This window comes from Perna viridis, chromosome 6, assembly GCF_037379345.1.
Source record: "Perna viridis isolate PV_CMFRI_1.1 ecotype Kerala chromosome 6, ASM3737934v1, whole genome shotgun sequence".
NCBI lineage: Eukaryota > Metazoa > Mollusca > Bivalvia > Mytilida > Mytilidae > Perna > Perna viridis.
Window position 1 is genome coordinate 37,719,418 of NC_142450.1, and position 21,627 is coordinate 37,741,044.

Genomic DNA, 21,627 nt, shown 5'->3' on the forward strand with positions numbered 1-21,627 from the left:
AAAAATATAGCTCTTAATATGGCTAAATTTCTTGAAAAATAGGGCATTACAGGGCAAATCTAATGAAATAAAGGGGTATTAAAGGATTTTTTCTAAATTTTGCACTAAATTTATACTCTAGAAATACACACCTATTCATCATGTACATCTCATTATAATGAAAGCACAAAACACATTACATCATATCAAGGATACACAATTAAATCATGTATTGTAAATGTGTGTACTATACCAACTAGGAAATCAAGGGAGCTTTGGAATGTCTTAAAGTCTTCAGTAACCACAGATCTGCAAACAGTCAAAGCTGTCTTGGTACCATGTTTTTGTAGTCCATCACAAAGACTTGAGTGTTTTGTATTAAATGAAATAGTAACAAAAGATTCCAGGAGCCTGAATCGCTCACCTGCTTCATTTTTTGCCTTTCAAGGGCAATAACTTCAATGAACAATTTTGACTCAAAGAAGACTTGGTAGGACTTATCATAAATTTCATTTAATCAATTGAAAGTTTCTTTTAATCTACTGTAGCTTTCAAGATATTGACTGAAAACTGCTAAAAACATCATTTTTTGCCTTTCAAGGGCAAAAACTTTAACAAGGAGTTGTCTGAAAACTTTGATATCTGCACACTTTTGTACGCCTTATCATTAGAATCTTTCCAGCAAGAGAAAGTTTCCTTCTATTTATCATAGTTTTCGAGATGTTGGCTGAAAACTGAAAAAACAAACATCATTCTTCATCTTTCAAGGGCAATAACTCTAACAAGGAGTTATCTGACAACCTTGATCTCTACAAACTTTTTAGCCCTGATAATGAGGATCTTTTCGGCAATTGATAGAATTCAGCTAAATCTAACGGTTTTGGAGATATATGTGAAAAACATCTGTCTGACCCCTATGTTTTATTTTTTGTAACAGTGGCCATGTTTTTCCATGGATCAAAACAATTCTATACAAAACACACCAAGGAGCATTCATACCAATTTTGGTTCTGATTGGTCAAGTAGTTCAAGAGTTGAAAATTTTTGAAATAAATAACAATAAAAATAGAGAAATATGTCAAAAAAGGGCAATAACTCCAACAGATCTCATCATGCTGAACACTTTTATTGCATGTCAGAATTTGGCTAAACTTAACGGTTTTGGATATAAGCAAATAAAACTTCTGTCTGACCCCTATGATGTATTTTTAGTAACTGTGGCCATATTTTGCGATGGATCAAAAATCCCAACATAATTTCTATGCAGAATATCCTAAGAAACATTCATACCAAGTTTGGTTCTGATTGGTTTTGTTGTTTCAGAAAAAAAGAGTTTTGAAAATTTCATAACAACGATGTAGGACAAAGACGATGGATGCCTAGTAATTGCAATATCTCAAACGTGATCTAAAGAAGAAATCTGAGAAAAATAATAAAACTGTCTTCAATATGTAGAATTAAGTTACAGGTCATATATGTACATGTAGAAAACAGGTTTACTATTCAATCCCCGAGAAAAAAACCTGACTTTTTAATTTTTTCAACCAATTAATTTCGATTTATATGGATAATAAAGGGAAAGAGGCTTAATTATACAAAAATATAGGGATTATAGGACATTGCAAAAAAAGATAGGGAAATAAAGGAAATATACAGGCCGTTGTAAGAAATTCAAATAGCCTGTTTTAATGTCATGGCTATGCTAAGTATTTGACATTTTTTTCACGCAAGTTGTCTACAAACAATTATTAAAAATTAAGAAAGCAATTTATTTTTCATATCCAAACTAATTAATAAATTTGTATAATGGTTTTTTCTCCCTTTAATACATCATCATCAATGTCCATATCGAAAGTGATTTGAGTTATGTCATTGTTTTAAAAAAGTACTTAGATCTGTCCCACTCTTTACAAAGCACAAACCCATTTCAATTATATGTTAACAAAATACGAAACTTTCATAATTTAGCAATTAAGAATTTATTTTTTGAAAGGTCATTAATAAAATTCCAAAAAAATAAGCTTTATAATATAAAATGATAAACAGTGCCTTCAGAAATATATATACACAGAAAATTGTCCAATGCATTACAAATTCATCAAAATCACGACACTTAAGAAGTCAGATTTCCAAATTGAAATTATGCAATTCATCACCACATGTTTACATTGAAGCAGTTCACAATTTTTTAAATGATTTAGCATCTTTTAATTAGTTACACTACAATATCTTTATGTGTCAATCTGCCTTCTCCAGTCCTTTAAGTCTTTCTAGAAGTGGTGGGTGAGAATAGTTCCATGAAGAATACAGCCAGTCAGTAACTGGGAAACCTAGATTATCCTTGTTTAATTTGATCAGAGCAGATCTTAAATCCGATGCCATCTTCATTGACTTGGCAAAAGCATCAGCTTGGAATTCAAACCTTCTACTATTGACTGTCATCAAAAAACTAAGAATCTGGAATTGAGATGAATGAAATAGAATTAGTAATCTGAATTTTATTTTCCTTAAGTGAAAATCTATACCTGTGATAGTTTAGCATTTCAAAATTAAGTATAAAAAAAACTCTAATAATGATTTTACTTTTTTTAACATTTATTTCACCACTAAGTTAAAACCTAACCACGTAATCATTCCTATGCTTATAAACAAGTTGAGAGCACGAACATAGTTATACTTAGATTATCTCCCTTCCAGATATTCAATAGCCAGCTATGGCTAATGTCAAAATCTAACACACTCTCTGATAAAACAATTATTTCTATCCTAGAATAAAATAAAAATTTCATGTGGTCGTTATTAAATTCTACTTATTAATAAGGTGTAGGGTACCACATTTATCTAGAAAGTGTCCATTTTTATTTCTTGTTGTGTCTATCATCACTGCGTTTCATTTTTGTCTCTTGACTTTCAATTTGGAATGTAGATTTATGAGACTGTACTTATTTTCATGACTACTTTTTTTCGCGTTTTGCTGTTGTAGGCAAATTTCGTGAAGATTTACTTTTGCATTTTTAATAAAATAATTGCTTGAACATATGAAGATAGTGTCTAATTTTGCTTTTTCATGACTATTTACTTTTGTGATAATTCTATGTCGACGAAAGTCTCGCAAATAAATCGCTCACGAAAATCAGTTGGTTTACAATAATGGAACATAATGCAGATATAATTGTATGAAGAGGTGGTAAATGTACATAGAAAAAAATACCCTGATTTTGAAAAAAGCAAATTTCCAATCAAAGGAGACGAAAAGCATGTCTGTAATACTGTATACTTTTTTATCATTAATATCAACAGTGTCCTTCAATAAAAATCTTTATACTTACAACATTATAAGGTGAGAAAACAAACTGGAATATAATAATAAGTCCAATGATAATGGGTTTTGTAGAAAACCCAAAGGCTAAATATAGATCATCTCTCTTAAACAGGATGGAAAATAGCATGAAACACAGGAACGTATTTATCTAAAAAGGAATAAACGCAATAAATATAATATAATTTCAAAATACACAGACCAAGGCAAGTTAATTAAGTGAATGTCTTTAGTCTTAGTCAACTATTACTTCATTGTCCAAGGTTAGACAGTGCCCTCGTTGTTGTTTTATCTGTGTACTTGGGTGGTCATTTCCCTATATCTTTAAATTGATAGTGATATTTTTATCAAGTTATTTTTGTATTTGGTTTAATCTCTACATCGTAGCTGTGATCTTATTTGTTTATTGTAAACTCCTTTCAATAAAGTTTCAGTTTCAAAATTATCTTTCAAGAAGAAATAAAAAGTTAATATTTCCCAAATCTAAATTTAAAGATTAAAATATCTTGTGTATTTTATCCATGCAATAAAAATACCAAATTGATTTTTTACCTATACAGGTTTTATTTTAAGGGAGACAACTCAATCTGATTAAATGTCAAATTCTAATACAAATATATGTTGAACTCTAAATTAAATTACAAAACAAATATTTGTTTTTCTTGACCAAAACACTTTATGTTATTGACATACTCTAAACATTACTGACTGAATTTTGAATGAAGCTACTGAATTTACTTATACTGCTCTTTTAAAATTACTCCTAAGGTTTGCATATATCAGTTACTGAAACTGAATTGTATACTAACTGAAATTCTAAAAATTACTGCACAAAATTTGTCAAGAGATTTCAGTATATGTGCTGAAGAAAAAAGTTGTTTCAATAAAAGTCTGAGTAGTAGGGAAGTATGTAAGATACATGTATTACTATATTTCAATCACGAAAGTCTACAGTTCTTGCCTAAATCATCATATCTGTTGGGTTAAAAGGTATGATGGTTTAGGCAAGAATAGTAGATTCCACATAAGGGGGAGACTCCCACAAAATCAATGAAAAAATTTAGAATCTCCTACATAAAAATTAAAGATTTGTGGGAGGTTTTTGGTTATAAAAACTATATTTTCAGTGAAAAATACTAAAAATTTGAATTTTTACATAAAAAAATGGAGGAAAAATCTCCCACATGTTAACAGCTATGAATCATCTGTGGCCAATATGTACATGTTTTTGTTCAACACAACTAATACTACATTGATTCATTTGAATAAAATTCTAATTTCATCCCACACTGACATCATAACCAATGTCGATATAGACAATACTTATACATTAATGAGTTATGAAACATCCTATTACATTCCCAACCTATGTATATCATAAATAACAATAGTAAACAATAGTAATAGTCATCAATCTGATATATTCTTGTTTCAGTCAATTAATCCTATCTACAGATACTAACGTTACTAATAATAAGATTTTTCAGATTGTGGCTGAGTTTCCAATGTCCTAATTCATGACCCAGAACTGCAAGAATTTCATCATTATTACATCCCTGTTTTTTATGTTCTTTAGGTTCTTCATTCTTTTCTTCTGTCTTTTCTTCTGTCTTTGCTTCTTTTGCTTCCGTGTTTTCCTGAAAAAGAAATAAAAACCTTTAAAAGATAAATGATCATTTCATGTGTCAAAAAGAAAAATCAAACAGCATTATATTGCAAATTTCTTACTGATCTAAATGAAATGTACTGTAAAAGAAATTATGGTACCAAAAAACATGTTTTCTATGAATTGTTGAATCAGAAAAATAAATTCTGTTGGAAGTTACCAACTTCCTTGGTTATAAATAATATATAATCATACAATTCAATAAAGCTCATTTTCAATAGTAATGTGGCATTCTTTCATTGTTTTCAAATATAGCCATTTCAAATTGTTTATACCCATCAGTTTTTTGTTATTTGGCAGGGGATCATTTAATGTCTCATTAGATGACCTATTTGTAAGTATGGAAATGTGGACTATGAAAAATATTATAACACAACACTTTTCCTTCAAATTTAACAATGAATAATCTCTTTAATATTTCAACAAGTATACCTCTTCATTCTTCTGGTCCTCTGTTTTCTTGTTGAGTGGAGAATAGTCCTCCAACAAAGTGTCAAACAGAACTATCCTCTTGTTCTTAAAGAACCCATAAAAGTAGGCATTACTGTGGGCTGATCTTTTGGACCCTAGAAAGAAAATCATGAGATACCGGTGTAGCACATGGTCACTATAAATGTACTAATTTTCATAGTTTCTGTCAAGTGAATATATTTGAGGGTATCAATATTCACTGTTTCAAAACATGATAAGATTTATAATTTATGATTTATAAATTAAATTAATACTTTAACAGTATTTATGAAGAGGTGGTAAATGTACCTAGAAAACTGTAGGTTACTACAGTAAGTTATAACCATTTACTCAACAGTAAAATACTATGTGGCTACTTTCTTAACGTTTTGTTGATAAAAAGATTTACTCTCATTAAAGTTTTCAAAAAATTGAAATGGTTCTCCAAAAAGATATGAAATATTGACAAATGTAACATGATAAAATACAAAAATTAGCAGTCAATCATAGTTTTCTCAACTCAAGTTCTTCTGCCCTCATATAAGAATTATCATTAAAAATTGTACTTAACTGGCTAATACAAAATAAAAAAAATATTAGACCATACAAACCTTCTACAACAAAGAGTTTCTTCAAGGGGAAGTCAATGCTTGCAGCTAATTTTTCAATTCTAGTTCTCAGTTCACCTTCAGGTAAGGGTTCAAACTTATCAAACAATGGTGCAATGTAGTCTGCATACACTGTTATCAAAACCTAAAACACATAAGTTCAAGTTAATTCAAGGCATCAAATACTGAGGTTAAGTATAAAATCAGAAGTATTAGACCTACTGTGAAAGTACTTCAATTTGGGAAGACCAATTTTCATGGATAAGGAAAGATAAACAAGTTCAGGGATTCTCCTTTTTGTTGGGAAGCAAATTTTGTGGTCTGACTAACCCACGAAAGCCTCAAAAATTGGTACACAACAAACAATAGTACTTCCACACTAGTTTATTTAAAATCAACATCAAAATGGTGAAATCAACAGCAATGTTCATAGATAACTGCTAGAGAGGTAGCAGATTGATTAATATGTGTCATTTAAATCTTACTTTATAATTGCAAAGTTTTTAATAGATAAAACTTCAACATCTGCGTCCTAATCCTTTGAAAACATAGTAATTTTCACAAGCCTTATTCTCATGACTCAACAGATAAATAGTAAGACGCTAAGCTTCATTTAGGTTCACAAGTGGAAGACATAAACATAGTGGAACAACAAGACAAAACAGTCTTTGCACAGGTTGGCATGGTTAAGGTATACCTTAATAAAATACATGTAGATCATTATAAAGATCAAAAACAAAAGATAAACTTTAAACTTACCAATGCTACACCAGATACTAGTACCAATGATACAGGTGTCCAATCTCTGAACAATCCTCAAGGTCAACAATGACTTTTGAACATACAACACACTTACCAGATAACAGGAAATGTCATTAGTCAGACTATAACTTTTAGATTGGACAATAAATATCTGTTATCTCCATTTAATTTATTAAATTATCAATAAAATGCTCTTTAGGATACAGCTTGGTATGACTGCTAAAGTTAAACCCCAAACAAGTCAAATACAATGTTCAAACATGATCAAACTGAGAAATTAGGATTGATATTCAATGTCTGAGAAAGGTGATTTTTCTCTCAGTATGAAAGTGGTCAAAGAAGTTAAGAGTTAGGTTAAATGACCTTTTACATTTCAGGGATGGAAATTAGCATTTTTCAGTGCTCTAGGATTCCACTTTCGCATCATCCAAGACAAGTGCAATTTTGTTGTGGGAAAGTTGATTATTAAGCCCTGCAGGACGTTAATCTCTATTTAGAGTTTTCCTGATGAGACCTAAAATTTTAAAAGATCCTAGAACACTGCATTTTTGGGGTTGAAACAAGTTGGCATCGCCATATACATATGCTGATAAACAAGTCAGCTATTTTTAAGCTCCCAGGTCACAAGTGGCTTGTGAGCAATGCAAATTCAATGGAAATAACAATAACACATCAAAACTGGATTAATTGGCTGCTAATTCAATTTAAAAAAAAAATAGGGCATTAATGGAACATTTTAAAGTGTAACCCTGCCACCTAATGGTGAAAAAGGGAGATGTTAAAAAAACATCATTTAGGATTTTGCTGTAAATTGAACTTCATCTGTATTCAATGGTACTCAACAACTGTGCATGTTTTCAAGTTATCATATGGAAACCAATGGGTGATGGACATACAGACAGATTTTCGGAGGGTATTATATAATACAACACAACTTCCTGTGTGTGTGGTTAAAAAATACTACTTATGTATATACATATTTTAAACCTAATGAGGAAAGAGATTTTGTATGATGTATCATGGGGGTTGTGTATGGGAATAATGGAAACATAGTATCTATTTACATTAAAATTATATCTAATATCAGAAAAAAAACAATAGTTAGAATATATTACTTAATATAATGAAGAACTAAAAAACAAATTTTAAATTAGTTACATAATAATATAATAAAAGAACTGGAGTTGAGATGGGGACAATGGTGGAGAATATATGGTGTAAATAGAAATTTCATCCAAGAGCTGAATTATATAATTGGGACAGGTTTCAGAAAGGCAAAATGACACAATCTAAAAAAAGAGAAAACAAAAAGCACTTTGTCAAATTCAAAACTTATCTGCAGAGCATTTGTCCTGAGGCAAAAAGATAATAAAATAAAATGAACTAAAGATAAAATACCATCTACCAAGAAGCAAAATTCAATTTAAAGCTGAAGATAAAATGTATGTAAAAAAGTTTTAAAATATAATACTTAATAGGTAAAATAACTATAGGTCATGTTATCCTGTGATGCTCTAACTATTGGAATCATTTTATTATTGTAACTTTAACGGTCTTTTTTATACAGTTTTACTGCTGAATTTGAAATCTACTTTAGAGTAGTTTTACAGAGATACTGAAAAAAATGATGTAAAAAATATACAAAAACCAACAAACCAATAAAAAAAATTGGGCATCTAATGATACATTAAATGATACCCTGTCACATTGTGTTGTGTTTGATATCCATAGACACATCACCATTTAGGAACACCAGATTAAACTAAAATTTGAACTTTATCCAGACTCCATAATCTCAAAAATTTGTCAGCATTCCATGAAGGGTAACTCCAATTAATTGAGAAAAAAAAATTCACCTATTTATATTCCAAGAAATATAAGTCTCATTTATCGATAAAAAGTTTGGTTGGGGAAAAAAAGAACAGAAAAAACTTTTATCTTGACTCAGTAATACCAAAAAGAACAAACTCTCACAAGTCGTTAATAATAAAAAGAAAGATAACTCAAATTCATCAAATTGGGGGTAAAAACAACTTAAAATAGCTGTAATTTTTTAGTAAATAATCCAATCAAACTGAAATTCAAATCTGATCTATATTTATTGATACCAAATAACTATTCAATTTTTGAAAAAGATTCTTTGACATCTTCTTAAGTTATCATCTGGATATTGTCATGGGATGGACCGATGGACAGACAAATGGACATTCAACTACAATATTTTTGAAGGGTATATCATATTCATACCTCACCAACTTGTGTAACAGGTATGAAAACAACACATATGAAAGAATAAGTAAATTTAGAAAGCAAAAGTTAATTTTACTTTAAGTAAAAATACAAAAAAAAAACAATAAAAAAAACATGAACATGATTCAAACTTACCAGTAGAAATATGGAGAAAACCAGAGAACAACAGCTTAGAGCATACAATCCTTTTTTCTGAATAAGAAAAGATCAGAACAGCAGAAACCACCATAGCTATGGTCATTAAAATGACCAATACATAATAACAATAGAAATAAACCAGCATTTAACTCACCATTAATACTATGGATAGATAAAACCAGCCAATGACTACACAATAATCGAACATCTTCTGTAAGATATAGATCAGGAGTTATACTTATCTCTGTCATGGAGTCAGCTGAGGCGTAAGATAAGACAACAGCATGACAGTCTAGATCTGTTCATGTACTTACCAATGAGACAATAAAGACAAACAGCCAACAGTAAACAAAAAAGTAGTCCCCACCAATCTGTATAATGTAGATCAGTAAGGCAGTGATTGGAATAGCTATTGCCATACCAACTAGTAACTTCTTAATATTGTCCTTTATGTAGAATGGTAGGGTCTAAAAATGTGAGAAAAAAAGAGTTCAAAAGAATGGTCAGCAACTTATAAACCTACAGTAATTGACAAATTCTCATCAAGGATGTCGAAAACAAACTATGTTATACATCTATAATATATTTCAACCTTCTGTAAGGCTTCTTTGAATATGATTGACATTGTATTCTTCTTTACTCCATGTTAAATAATTCTGTAATGGTACTATAGATATGTTGTCACTTTTTTATCACGAACAAATACTACAGGGAAGAAAAATATAATCAATATTATCATTTATAATGAAATCAAGTCATTTCAATTTTTAGCACATTAACAGATATACCAAATAATATTTACTTTTGACAGAATCTATGAAAATCAACTTATACTGTGAAATGTGACTATTCGTCACTATTATCCACGTTCAAAATTTCAATACCAATTGTAGGGATATTTCCGTTTCAATTACCTTCATAAGTAAGACAACATATAACAGTAAATATCATATCATACTTTTAAGATTTTTATTTGTTTACTTTCTTTGATATAACTGCTGGTGCATATAATGTCATTTTGACCACTAGGAAACTACGTGGACTGCCTAGCTTTCATTTTAAGAATGTGACATCATAATTTAAGAAGTGTATTTATTCACATTTTTTCCCACACAAATGATTTTGGAGTATATTATATATGAAAGGTATAATATGGCAAATACTTGTTGTTCATGGTATTTCAAGTCAAATAGCAATATATGGACCAGTTGGTTGCCCCAAAAAATTCAATAGACCTCAGCTTCCCTTCAGTCCATATGATTATTTGGGGGCGACTAACCTGTCCATGTAAAGCCATATGACCCTATAGGGAAAAACATTGTACAAAGTAAATATAACATGTATTTTTTATCAGTATGTGTACAGCATTCTTTGATTAGTATGTGTACAGCATTTTTTTATCAGTATGTGTACCACATTTTTATTATTTGACTATTACTTCTCCTACTGGATTGGGTGGCTAAATCCTGTATTGGCACACTTTTGTATTGTATTGTTTTGGCAGTCTTTATCATATTCAGGCTAATATTTGAATGTTAGTCAGTTAAAAAACAAAATACTGGCTTTTTTTTCTAACAATTTTGTGTCAAATCAACTGTGATACTGCCAATAAAAATCAAATTTTTTTTATCAATTAAGGTTAGTATTGGTTTTTGATTTCAATAAAATGAGAAACCCATAGCATGCTATTCTCTGACCTTATAAAAATAGGATATCACTCCGACCATGACTATTGTTCAGTTTAGGTCTTTTATCTTGACAATAAATTGAACAGGGTTAGGATCTTCATTAGGACTAAATGCATACTTGGTTTAGACAATAAATATAGAAGGGTAATGATTTAAGGAGATAGACCTAGGGTAAGGGACATAACTCTTGAAAATCAGTGATATGTTTGTATCATATTCAATTTTACCAAAGCCTTTCAAGCTTTCATTTGAAACAGAGTGAAATCAATCCAAGTTACTTTGATGCTTACATGACATTGATATAAGAAGACTAAATAGAAACATTTCAGTGATTTGTATGAGTTGTGCCCCTTACCATAGGTCTACCTCCTTAAGAATACTTGTAGACACAGCATAAAGGGCAGACTATATAGTGTACCAGTTGTCCCTTTCACAACTTTTGTTGGTCAAGGGACAAAAACAAGTTTTTAAAATGTACTAGGATATATTTAATTCCCCTCATATTACCAAGTAGATAATTAATCACAGTTAATGAAATTGCACAAGGTAGTTCCACAAATAATTGCAAATAATGTCATGTCTTAAACTTGTTAGATCTTATAAAGATGAGTCAGTTATACCTGTTTATTGAAACCATGTTTCTCCTCAAGAACAAAAGTACTATATAATGACCAAGGCTGGGATGTGATGGTACTGAATACCTGGGCATACAGCATAAATACTATGGAAACCATGATCTATAATAAAATGTAAAAAGTGCTGCACATCTGGAGGAAAATGTCTACAGTTTTTGCTAAAGTGATTCACAATCTGAGTAAAAAGTCTTTTTGATCAATGGAGATCACATGTGATGGACCAATTTACAAAAATCAAAAATGGAGCTACAAACATATCCTTTGTCAATTAGCTTTTACATTCAAAGTTTTCAATCAGGACAAATCTTTTGATCTCAGGTTGTATTGTTTGAGATGCAATAATGGCTTTCATGATTAACACCCACATTCCTTTATTTTGCGCTGTATATGAAACATCTTTCAATACAAAAAGTACATGTAGTGTATTACATATATTAATAATTTTTTTTTTCTACAGAAACAAAATATCAAACCTTGAATTTAATAATTATATCAACACATACCTTCATTTTTTTTTATTATTATAGCATAACACATAGATACCTCATAATCAGGACTGTAGCCAAAATATGTAATAGTGCTTACAGAAACATTCCATAGAAATGGAATTCCACCTAGCAACAAAACCATCTGTAACAATAAGCAAGTTAATGGGTTTAATATCTTAAAAAGAGTTTAAGTCTAGCAAAATATTTATAGTTAAATATAAAATATTTGAGAGAATTGATAACTTAATAGCTAATGATGCCATACAACGAATATGTTTTCTACATATCAGATTGTAAAACTATAGTCTTTGTAAAACATTAAGATATATGTTTTATGCTTATAAGTTTCCCTATAACTTAGAAGCACTAACAACTATATGGCTCATAGAGAGAATGCTGTACCTCTATGAAGATTGTTAACAGCAAAATGCAAAAAAGTATTATGTTGTTAAAAAAAAAAAAAAAAAAAAATTCTGTTAAAAAAAAATAACATTAAGCATAAAATACAATATACAGAGAACTAATAAGATTTTTACTTTTTGTAAGCCTTTGCAGAACAAAGGAAATGTGGAATACAGGCAGGTTTTCAGGGGTTTCAATGACACTTATATTATACAGATATGTATTAAGTATGATAACTTCAAATCTTAAATTGAGATATAGTAACATCACCTGATATCTTGTAAATACTTAAAGCAGAATTCAGAAAATATCTACAGCAAAATTCTGACAAGTAACAAATCCGCCTAAAGCAACAAGTACAACTAATAAAGATATCCACAATGTATTTATCGAAAAAATGAAGGAATTTACGTAAGATTATGATTTTTTAAAAACAAATTTTGAGTGACACATATAGGTTGACTATAGTTACAGGAAGGACACATGCTGACCCTGGTATAACTTGCAGGTAGGGTAACAAGTACTCACTAAAATTATTTTGGATAGTTTTGAACTGAAAAGAAATTGATATCTGTATAATGATGTGCAGTTTTTATTCAGTTTAGTAAAAAAAATGAAATTCAATTCATGAATATAGGAAAGGTGTCCTGCACATGCATTTTTGGAAAATTGAACATGGGTTTGTTTCAATATTAGGGAGCTTTACTGGCAGCAGGGAAACTTATTAAATATGGTTTGACAGTAAAAGACTGGGATCTTTTCATTCATTTCTACCTACTGTGGTTTCTATTTGTGAATACAATGACTGCCAGCATCCAAATGTACTTTTATCTAAGCCATACAGCCTTGCTTTGGTAAATGTCTCCTGATCAAGAACATCTTTAAGACTCCCTGGCACTGTTGTCACTGATTTATACAACTTTCTCTGGAAAAAATGCAATGTAAGGTAGACAAATAATTACCAGCACATTGAATGTTAAATTAGCTTAAATATGGCATTGGTCATATATTCAGTTACATGTTTAAACATGTATTCTATAAAATACATGACATATCAATTACAGTGCAAAAAACTTGTGACTTTATGTTGATATTTTTTGGTAGTCTGAATCAGAATTTGAACTCTGACATTCAGAGGAGTAAAACAAACACATGCTCTGTGAAGTGTAATTTCACACAGTCAGTGTTGGGTCATTACAGTAATGTGTGTCTTTGTGTCATTAAAGTAATGTGTGTCTTTGTGTCATTACAGTAATGTCTGTCTTTGTGTCATTACAGTAATGTCTGTCTTTGTGTCATTACAGTAATGTGTGTCTTTGTGTCATTACAGTAATGTGTGTCTTTGTGTCATTACAGTAATGTGTGTCTTTGTGTCATTACAGTAATGTGTGTCTTTGTGTCATTACAGTAATGTGTGTCTTTGTGTCATTACAGTAATGTGTGTCTTTGTGTCATTACAGTAATGTGTGTCTTTGTGTCATTACAGTAATGTGTGTCTTTGTGTCATTACAGTAATGTGTGTCTTTGTGTCATTACAGTAATGTATGTCTTTGTGTCATTACAGTAATGTATGTCTTTGTGTCATTACAGTAATGTGTGTCTTTGTGTCATTACAGTAATGTGTGTCTTTGTGTCATTACAGTAATGTATGTCTTTGTGTCATTACAGTAATGTATGTCTTTGTGTCATTACAGTAATGTGTGTCTTTGTGTCATTACAGTAATGTGTGTCTTTGTGTCATTACAGTAATGTGTGTCTTTGGGTCATTACAGTAATGTGTGTCTTTGTGTCATTACAGTAATGTGTGTCTTTGTGTCATTACAGTAATGTGTGTCTTTGTGTCATTACAGTAATGTATGTCTTTGTGTCATTACAGTAATGTGTGTCTTTGTGTCATTACAGTAATGTGTGTCTTTGTGTCATTACAGTAATGTGTGTCTTTGTGTCATTACAGTAATGTGTGTCTTTGTGTCATTACAGTAATGTGTGTCTTTGGGTCATTACAGTAATGTGTGTCTTTGTGTCATTACAGTAATGTGTGTCTTTGTGTCATTACAGTAATGTCTGTCTTTGTGTCATTACAGTAATGTCTGTCTTTGTGTCATTACAGTAATGTGTGTCTTTGTGTCATTACAGTAATGTGTGTCTTTGGGTCATTACAGTAATGTGTGTCTTTGTGTCATTACAGTAATGTCTGTCTTTGTGTCATTACAGTAATGTCTGTCTTTGTGTCATTACAGTAATGTGTGTCTTTGTGTCATTACAGTAATGTGTGTCTTTGTGTCATTACAGTAATGTGTGTCTTTGTGTCATTACAGTAATGTGTGTCTTTGTGTCATTACAGTAATGTCTGTCTTTGTGTCATTACAGTAATGTGTGTCTTTGTGTCATTACAGTAATGTGTGTCTTTGTGTCATTACAGTAATGTCTGTCTTTGTGTCATTATCTTTATATTACTTTAAAATTTGGTTTTGAAGAATTGTCATCTTCTGTTAAAGTGGGTTTCATTACTTTTGTTGTTGGAGCATTTCAGAACTTACTTAAAGGTTTGTCTACTGTTGTCAATGACCTTATGATGACCTCTAAATGTATATATTGGTTTAGATTTAAGTTATACATACATGTAGATGTATTTGTTGTGATTCACCACATATGATCTGTTTTCATTATACAGTTGATATTAATGGGTAAAATTAAATAGATGGATACTCTTTTTATAAATAAAAAAAATAACAAATGGGGGCTTCTTCCATGCAAAATAAGCACTTTGAGGCAAGCTTTGAATTATCATTTCTTGTCATATCATCATAAGTTACATGTCCATTTGTTTGTTTTGCAGTTGAATTCAATGCCTAACTTTCATTTTTTTTTAACACAGAAAATTACAAAAATATTCCAGAGCATGGTTGGTATATCTATGCTATATATTCATAATTACAATAAATCTAACTTGTATAATTGTACAATTACTATTATTATTAGACATTGTCAAGTTGTTTTGGGTAGATATCTTTAACAAGGTTTTAAAAGTTTAGATTTTTATCAAAAGATATCTAAAAGTATTATTAAATTAATGTAACAGATCATGTTAAGAAAGATCTTGAAAGAATTCAGCCATGGTCTGTGATTTGTAACAGTAGAGAGTCAAATTGGCCATGAGAGGAGCACAATTAGTACTCACTGAAATACAATGAACAATCTGTGTGAACAAAGCATTACCAAATGGAATATGAATATTGCCATTTAAACAATACAAAGCATTGGTCATATCTTAATTTGCCCAATTAATGTACATGTAATTAACCCATCAAAAATCATTGAAAAATTCATTTTATAAGAAAAGAATTAAGTGCCAGATTTGATTAGATATGACAACTTTTCTTTAATTAGTTCATGTGGTAGCATTGTATACAGGTTAAAAATTTATAATTATCAACTGAAACATACAAATGTTGACAGTAATAAAGTTGATCTAATACCTTATGCCTAAACAAAAACAAGAACTACCTTCTGACCCTTATTTTGAAGGAGATGCTACTAGAAACACCAAATTTTTTTAAAGGCCTTAAACAAATTTTTAGCATTCCAGAAATAGTTTACCCCATTATTTGTATAACATTACTGCAATACTTAATTAAGAAGTTTTAAATAGTGGAAATCTGGCATTGATTTTTGACGTGGCATTATAAAATAGTTAAAATTTCAAAGGCATGCATTATAATGTATTAGAGTTATGCCATTCAGTAGCCATGTCTGGAGGCATTTTTTGACTGAATAAACCCAAAACCTGCCTAAATCCTGAATAAACCAAAATCTTACTAAACCAGACACTGTTTGAAGTCCCTTTATATCAGTACAAATGTATTTTGAAGCTGGTAACTGAACAAATTCTACAGTCCTAAAGAGATTCTGTCTAGACAGGTTTCAATGCATATTTCTCTGATGACAGGAGCATTCTACAAATTGTAAATATATATACACCGTACAAATAAAGCAAGCAGATACAAAATAAGCACATTTTAAGCTGCATGGTTTTATCAATTACAAAATAAAATACTGCTACTAGTCAATAAATTAAGTTTGATTATACCTGTCTTGTTTTTAGATATTTTCCCCACAAGTAATTAAGCCAAGAAAATTCTAAAATAGCCAAAAGTATGCTATTTTCAGTGATGTCCATTGTCACGATTCTCAACTACACAGTTCCAAATCAAAAGTTTTTGTTCTATAAAAACTACAATAATTCATTTACTACATATAGCATCTTAGTGCTACTGGAATGTCTGGGGAAATGATTATGTAGTACATTGATTGAAAAAAAAAAAAACAAAAAAAAAAAACTACAGAAAACAAAAAAAAAAATTGCTGGAAGTGTATTCAAATTTATATAACCTTGGTTAATGAACCTAAAGAAAGTGTTGTAGTACATGTAGAAACATGATGTCAGGTTAGATTAAAAAACTAGTAAAGTAAAATACACATCTGTTTAATGACTTCAAGGCAAAAATGTTTGACAGCATGAAATGTCAGTTTAGCTGTAGACCTAGGTGGGAGTCCATAACAAATTCATGGTTTATAATGTAAATGTCCTTGGAAGTTTGGGGGGGGCAAGTAGGGGTATTTACTTTAATAGTGATTTAATAGTGATAGGAATGTCTGTCCTTCCTTTCATACTTTCTTCTGTTGAACAGGGGGGGGGACCCATCTCTTATCTATTACTCCTCCAACAGCAATGGATGGAATTGAATGAAACTTGCACAGGATCTTTATTACACTTTCCCATTGTGCACCTCATATTTTAAAGTTAAAAGATGCATATAAGCAAATGGGAGAGTGGGGTGTCAAGCTCACAGTTTTTTCTAGTTTTATCAGTATGGACCTAAAATAAATCATTTGTCAAAATAGGGAGGTTTTCTAGTTTAGTGTGGTCAACACGTTCATGTGTAAAAATAAAAGACAAACTTTGATTTTCTAAATACAATTCCAGGAAATATGATGAAACAATGAAGTAAATACAGACAGAGTCAATCCAACAAGGCTCAAGTATGATAGATTACACAATAAGCAAGACTATTCTCCAGCTTTTATTTATTTTTACTTTAAACCCCCCCTCCAAAAAAGAAAAAAAATATTACCAACGATATTTATTGTCCCTGACCCTAAACTTTGTTATAGGAAAAATTTCGATATCAAGAAATTTCATCCCTGATCTGTAATCGAATCCACCATTGTGGTAAAAAATGGCAATCTCTGGCGACCATAAAATTTTATAAAAAATCGACCCACCAACCATATTTTTTTTTTAGCAGGTAAAAGTAAACAGTATACACACATATTTTTTGGCCTTATCAAAGGGTCTTGTAAAATAGAGTCCTACATGTAACATGTACATTCTTAGGTATAGTACATTATATGTAAAGAAAAATTAAAAATTCAGAATGAAATGATTAAGTTTTTGAAAAAGCACACAAATGTTCAGAGCCTCAAAAAGTTTTTTTTTTCTCTCCAACTTTGAACAATGACATAAATGTAACAAATCTAAAACTGTCAAAACTTATAACAAAATTACTGTAAATTAGTCCCAACCTTATCTTAATATTTAGTGTAAATGATTCAGTTCCAGTAATACAGTACAGTTACAGTCTTATGATGACAATTGTCCCATTCAGACATGTCCAAAATTAAATTCTGACAATTTTATGGCCAGTAAGTAGCTGGATGGTCATCAGAAATGGTATGGATGGTCATAAAATAGTTCTTGGATCATTACATGGTACTTGAATAATTAACATGCGAGTCCTTCCAGGTTTAAATATCTGTAATTTATATACTAAGTATTTTGTTTCTTTTTCAGGTACTTTAATATGAAGCACACCTATACAAGTGCAATATCAGTACTTAGTATTTTTCTATTCAAAAGTTAACCTGTTAATAATTTTTTACTGCAATAGCAGGGAAAAGAATTTTTAAAACTAATTCTAAAACCAATATTGAGTTAAATTTTGAACTGTTACAATTTTATTTCAATAATGCAGTCCCTAAAGAGCAGGCCCTAAACTCTAAAAAAATTCTAGACAACAGACATACATGTACAATGTGTATATGGACAGTTTTCATTCTTTAAGAAGAGCAGTTAAAGCTGATCCTTTCTTCATAGGAAAAGGGTATCTTATTTGTAGATGTTGTGGCAAAAACTGATATGAAACAAATAGACGTGAGTGTAAAAAAAAAGTGTGCAATAGCAGGTGCCATCCATACTTTTCTTGAAAATTGGTAAGATTATAAAACTTAATTTCTTGAAGTTAAATGTATGTACATGTACATTGTACAATGTACCAACTGAGCACTGTAATTTTAGTAATTTCTGCAATCAAGAGAAAGTATGACATTTAAATTAACTGCAAAACTCACAAATGCATATACATGTATCATTTGTGACAGTTTGACAAGAAATGCAGTGATTTTTCTAGCACTTGTCATTTTCGACCTAATCTTATTTCGTCACCTGAAATCTTTAAAAGTAAACAAATCATGAAGAGCTACATAAGCACAACACTGGTTCAAGTGGCGAAAGTGACAATTTTATTACCCAAAGCTAATTACAACTCTCAAAAAGTGTCAACAACTACCTAATTTGCCAATTAAACTAATCAGCCAAATGTCCATCAATTGACTCAAGGGTGACTTTCATGCACACAGCTGAAGGTCTATAAAGTTCAAATGCTGGTAAAAATTTCTGCTTAGAATTTGTTTACTTCTCTTTAACTTTGTATCAAAATGACATAAAAAGTGATTTATCATTAATTTTTGTACGTCAAACTTGAGTGTAAACCAATTGTGGGTAATATGGTCACAACTGGTGTCACTACATTTTGTAGTTGCATGTTGGCAATATTTACAATCTTGAAAATATCATTGATGCTATCAATGAACTCCTCAGAGACCAATATTAAATATAATAAACTTGTCATTAACTCAATCTTGATCCCAATAGCACACTTGATATTGTGGTAAATATGAATCTCAAGAGGCACCACGGGAAATATTTATTTCTGTTCAATGCATGTAGTACTGGTGCATGTGAAGGCAGTTCATAGATGAATATATATCTACACTGCTAGGTGTATTTTAGTGTTTTTACAAAGGACGACCATATAGAAAACAGCATTTTGTTTTCAGTATTAAAGGCATTCAAAATTATGATAGGCATGTTTAAATTATATGGTCCTTGATTAAGTATAAGAGTGTACAACGATTTCTATTTTTGATGATTCTTAGAGGCTGGGGAGTTTGTTTTAATTCAATCTCAGGTATGCTATTTGGATTGTCTGGAAAACATGGTTGCATGATAGTGGAAAAAAATAATGTTCTTTATTCATACATGTATGCAATGCAAATCAAAATTTTAAATAATGTCTTTAAACAGTGCTGTAAATACATGTAACAGGTCAGATGATACTGAAATATCTTATAAGTATCCCAATATATATTTATTGCGTCTTTAATATTAAAGGTGAGTTACAATGTACACAAACATGAATTGATGAACTTAATACATGTATCTGTCATGGCATTCAGCAGTCAGTATATCACTTATCAGTGTCTGTCTGGATGCATTTTCTGAGCAAGGCCATAAAATAGCTTCATACACAAAATGCCCTAAAGAATATCATACATATTTGTAAATATACTAAAACAACCGTATTAAGGAATCAGAGGAATATAGCAAGTACCTTCTACAAGTTGTAGGTATGAAAAGATAAAATAAAGCAAAGCTCAAGCTGCATGGTTTCATCAATAATGTTACAAAATAACACACTGTCAGTACGTAAATCAAGTTTGGTTATACCTGTCTTCCTCCTAGATACTCTTCCCACAAGTAGATTAGCCAAGAAAATACTAAAACAGCCAAAAGTATGCTATTTTCAGTGATGTCCATTGTCACGATTATTTACCGGAAGCGGCTTTTGGACTCTTAATTTTTCAACAGTGTAGGTTCAACACCGAATGATTCCGTAATTTATGTTATACTTAACACACAAAAGACAAAATGTAATTGGTCTAAAATACTTTTTCCTTATAGTATTGAACTTAATTTTATAATGAACTTGTCTCAGTAGAGAATTCCAAGCATACATGATTTATGTCCATTTATATGTATAACTGAATACTCCCTGAATTGGGAAGGTGATTTTATTTAAATATCTAGTGCTAGGAACTAGCCTAAAAACTCACGCATTGTACAAGGCACGTGCTATTAAACAAAGTAGATCATACCATACTATACCGATTACATCGTTTCTGCCATCTTGCAAAACTCATGAGTTTATAATAAATAATACAGTAGTGTATATTTTCAATGAGGAAATAGACTAAGTGTTTGATATTTTATCTTAAAATTCTTTAAAAATATTCTTAACATAAAGCGATGTATGGAAAAATGATAATGACAAAAAGCATTTATTTTCAAAAGACTATTTCGAAAGGAAGACTGTTGTCTCGAAATTTAAAAAAGAATAATGGGAATTATAGTTTTTGAATATAACAAGAAAAAAGCTCCGTGGTCCCAAATGTTCTCTTTAAAATGGAAAGAATGTTGGATAAGTGTTGTTTTTACAAATTTTAAAAGAAAGTCTATCAGTTGAGTTTTTTAATAGTTTGCGAAAGGGCGATCTTACGCGCCTGTATAATAATGAAAAAATGGAGGTACTGAGTATGCTGTCACCTAGCGTTACAATGGAGAAGTCAGCATACCGGTAGACATGTAGTAGTGGTTAAAAGATGCTAGTCTCCAAACTCACACTAAGTCATGATCATGTACTATATATGTCCACGAAACTTACGGTTAAAATTTATGCACATTATTTAGTCTGTTGCCATTACAAGTATATACACCAGTGCATGGACATATATAAGTGTAGAGTATCTATACCACGTGATAAGGGAAAATATTATATACAGTACTAGCAAGAACAAAGATATCAAAAATCGAGGTTTTATCAGGACAGAATCGGTCACAGTAAAACATTAAATTCACTCATATCTTATATATAATTAGTTTATTAACTTTTTAATGAGACTCTGTCTAGTAATATTCTAGTAATATTAAAGAAACTTACATTAATTTTCAGAAGAGACAATTGAAGATCAAATTTGAAATAAAAAGCCAGGACGATAATGTATGGGTAAAAAATCAAAGATGAAAAGTTGGTTAAAATAAAAAGGCAGGATGCCAATGGTAA

The 21,627-nt window shown here is 30.5% G+C and overlaps 1 protein-coding gene across 1 annotated transcript; it reads right to left on the minus strand.

Moving 5' to 3' along the window:
* Positions 1 to 1,934: 1,934 nt before the first annotated feature.
* Positions 1,935 to 20,381, minus strand: LOC148614822 (CAAX prenyl protease 1 homolog). Its single transcript, XM_088589230.1, has 10 exons — positions 20,235 to 20,381; positions 13,164 to 13,310; positions 12,039 to 12,125; positions 11,481 to 11,597; positions 9,487 to 9,639; positions 6,026 to 6,167; positions 5,397 to 5,530; positions 4,762 to 4,935; positions 3,309 to 3,449; positions 1,935 to 2,436 (listed from the first exon to the last, which is right to left on the minus strand). The coding sequence occupies exons 1-10, from the start codon at positions 20,322 to 20,324 to the stop codon at positions 2,218 to 2,220; spliced, it is 1,404 nt and encodes a 467-aa protein (XP_088445356.1). The 5' UTR covers positions 20,325 to 20,381; the 3' UTR covers positions 1,935 to 2,217.
* Between the last annotated feature and the right edge of the window lie 1,246 nt (positions 20,382 to 21,627).

Bases quoted from the DNA above. Each gene is read 5' to 3' on its own strand.
- LOC148614822 (XM_088589230.1), bottom strand. From the start codon at position 20,324: ATGGACATCACTGAAAATAGCATACTTTTGGCTGTTTTAGTATTTTCT. The intron at 13,311-20,234 runs GTATAACCAAAC...CATTTTTTCCAG, and splicing joins AGTATCTAGGAGGAAGACAG to AGAAAGTTGTATAAATCAGT. The intron at 12,126-13,163 runs GTAGGTAGAAAT...TTATTGTTACAG, and splicing joins ATTCACAAATAGAAACCACA to ATGGTTTTGTTGCTAGGTGG.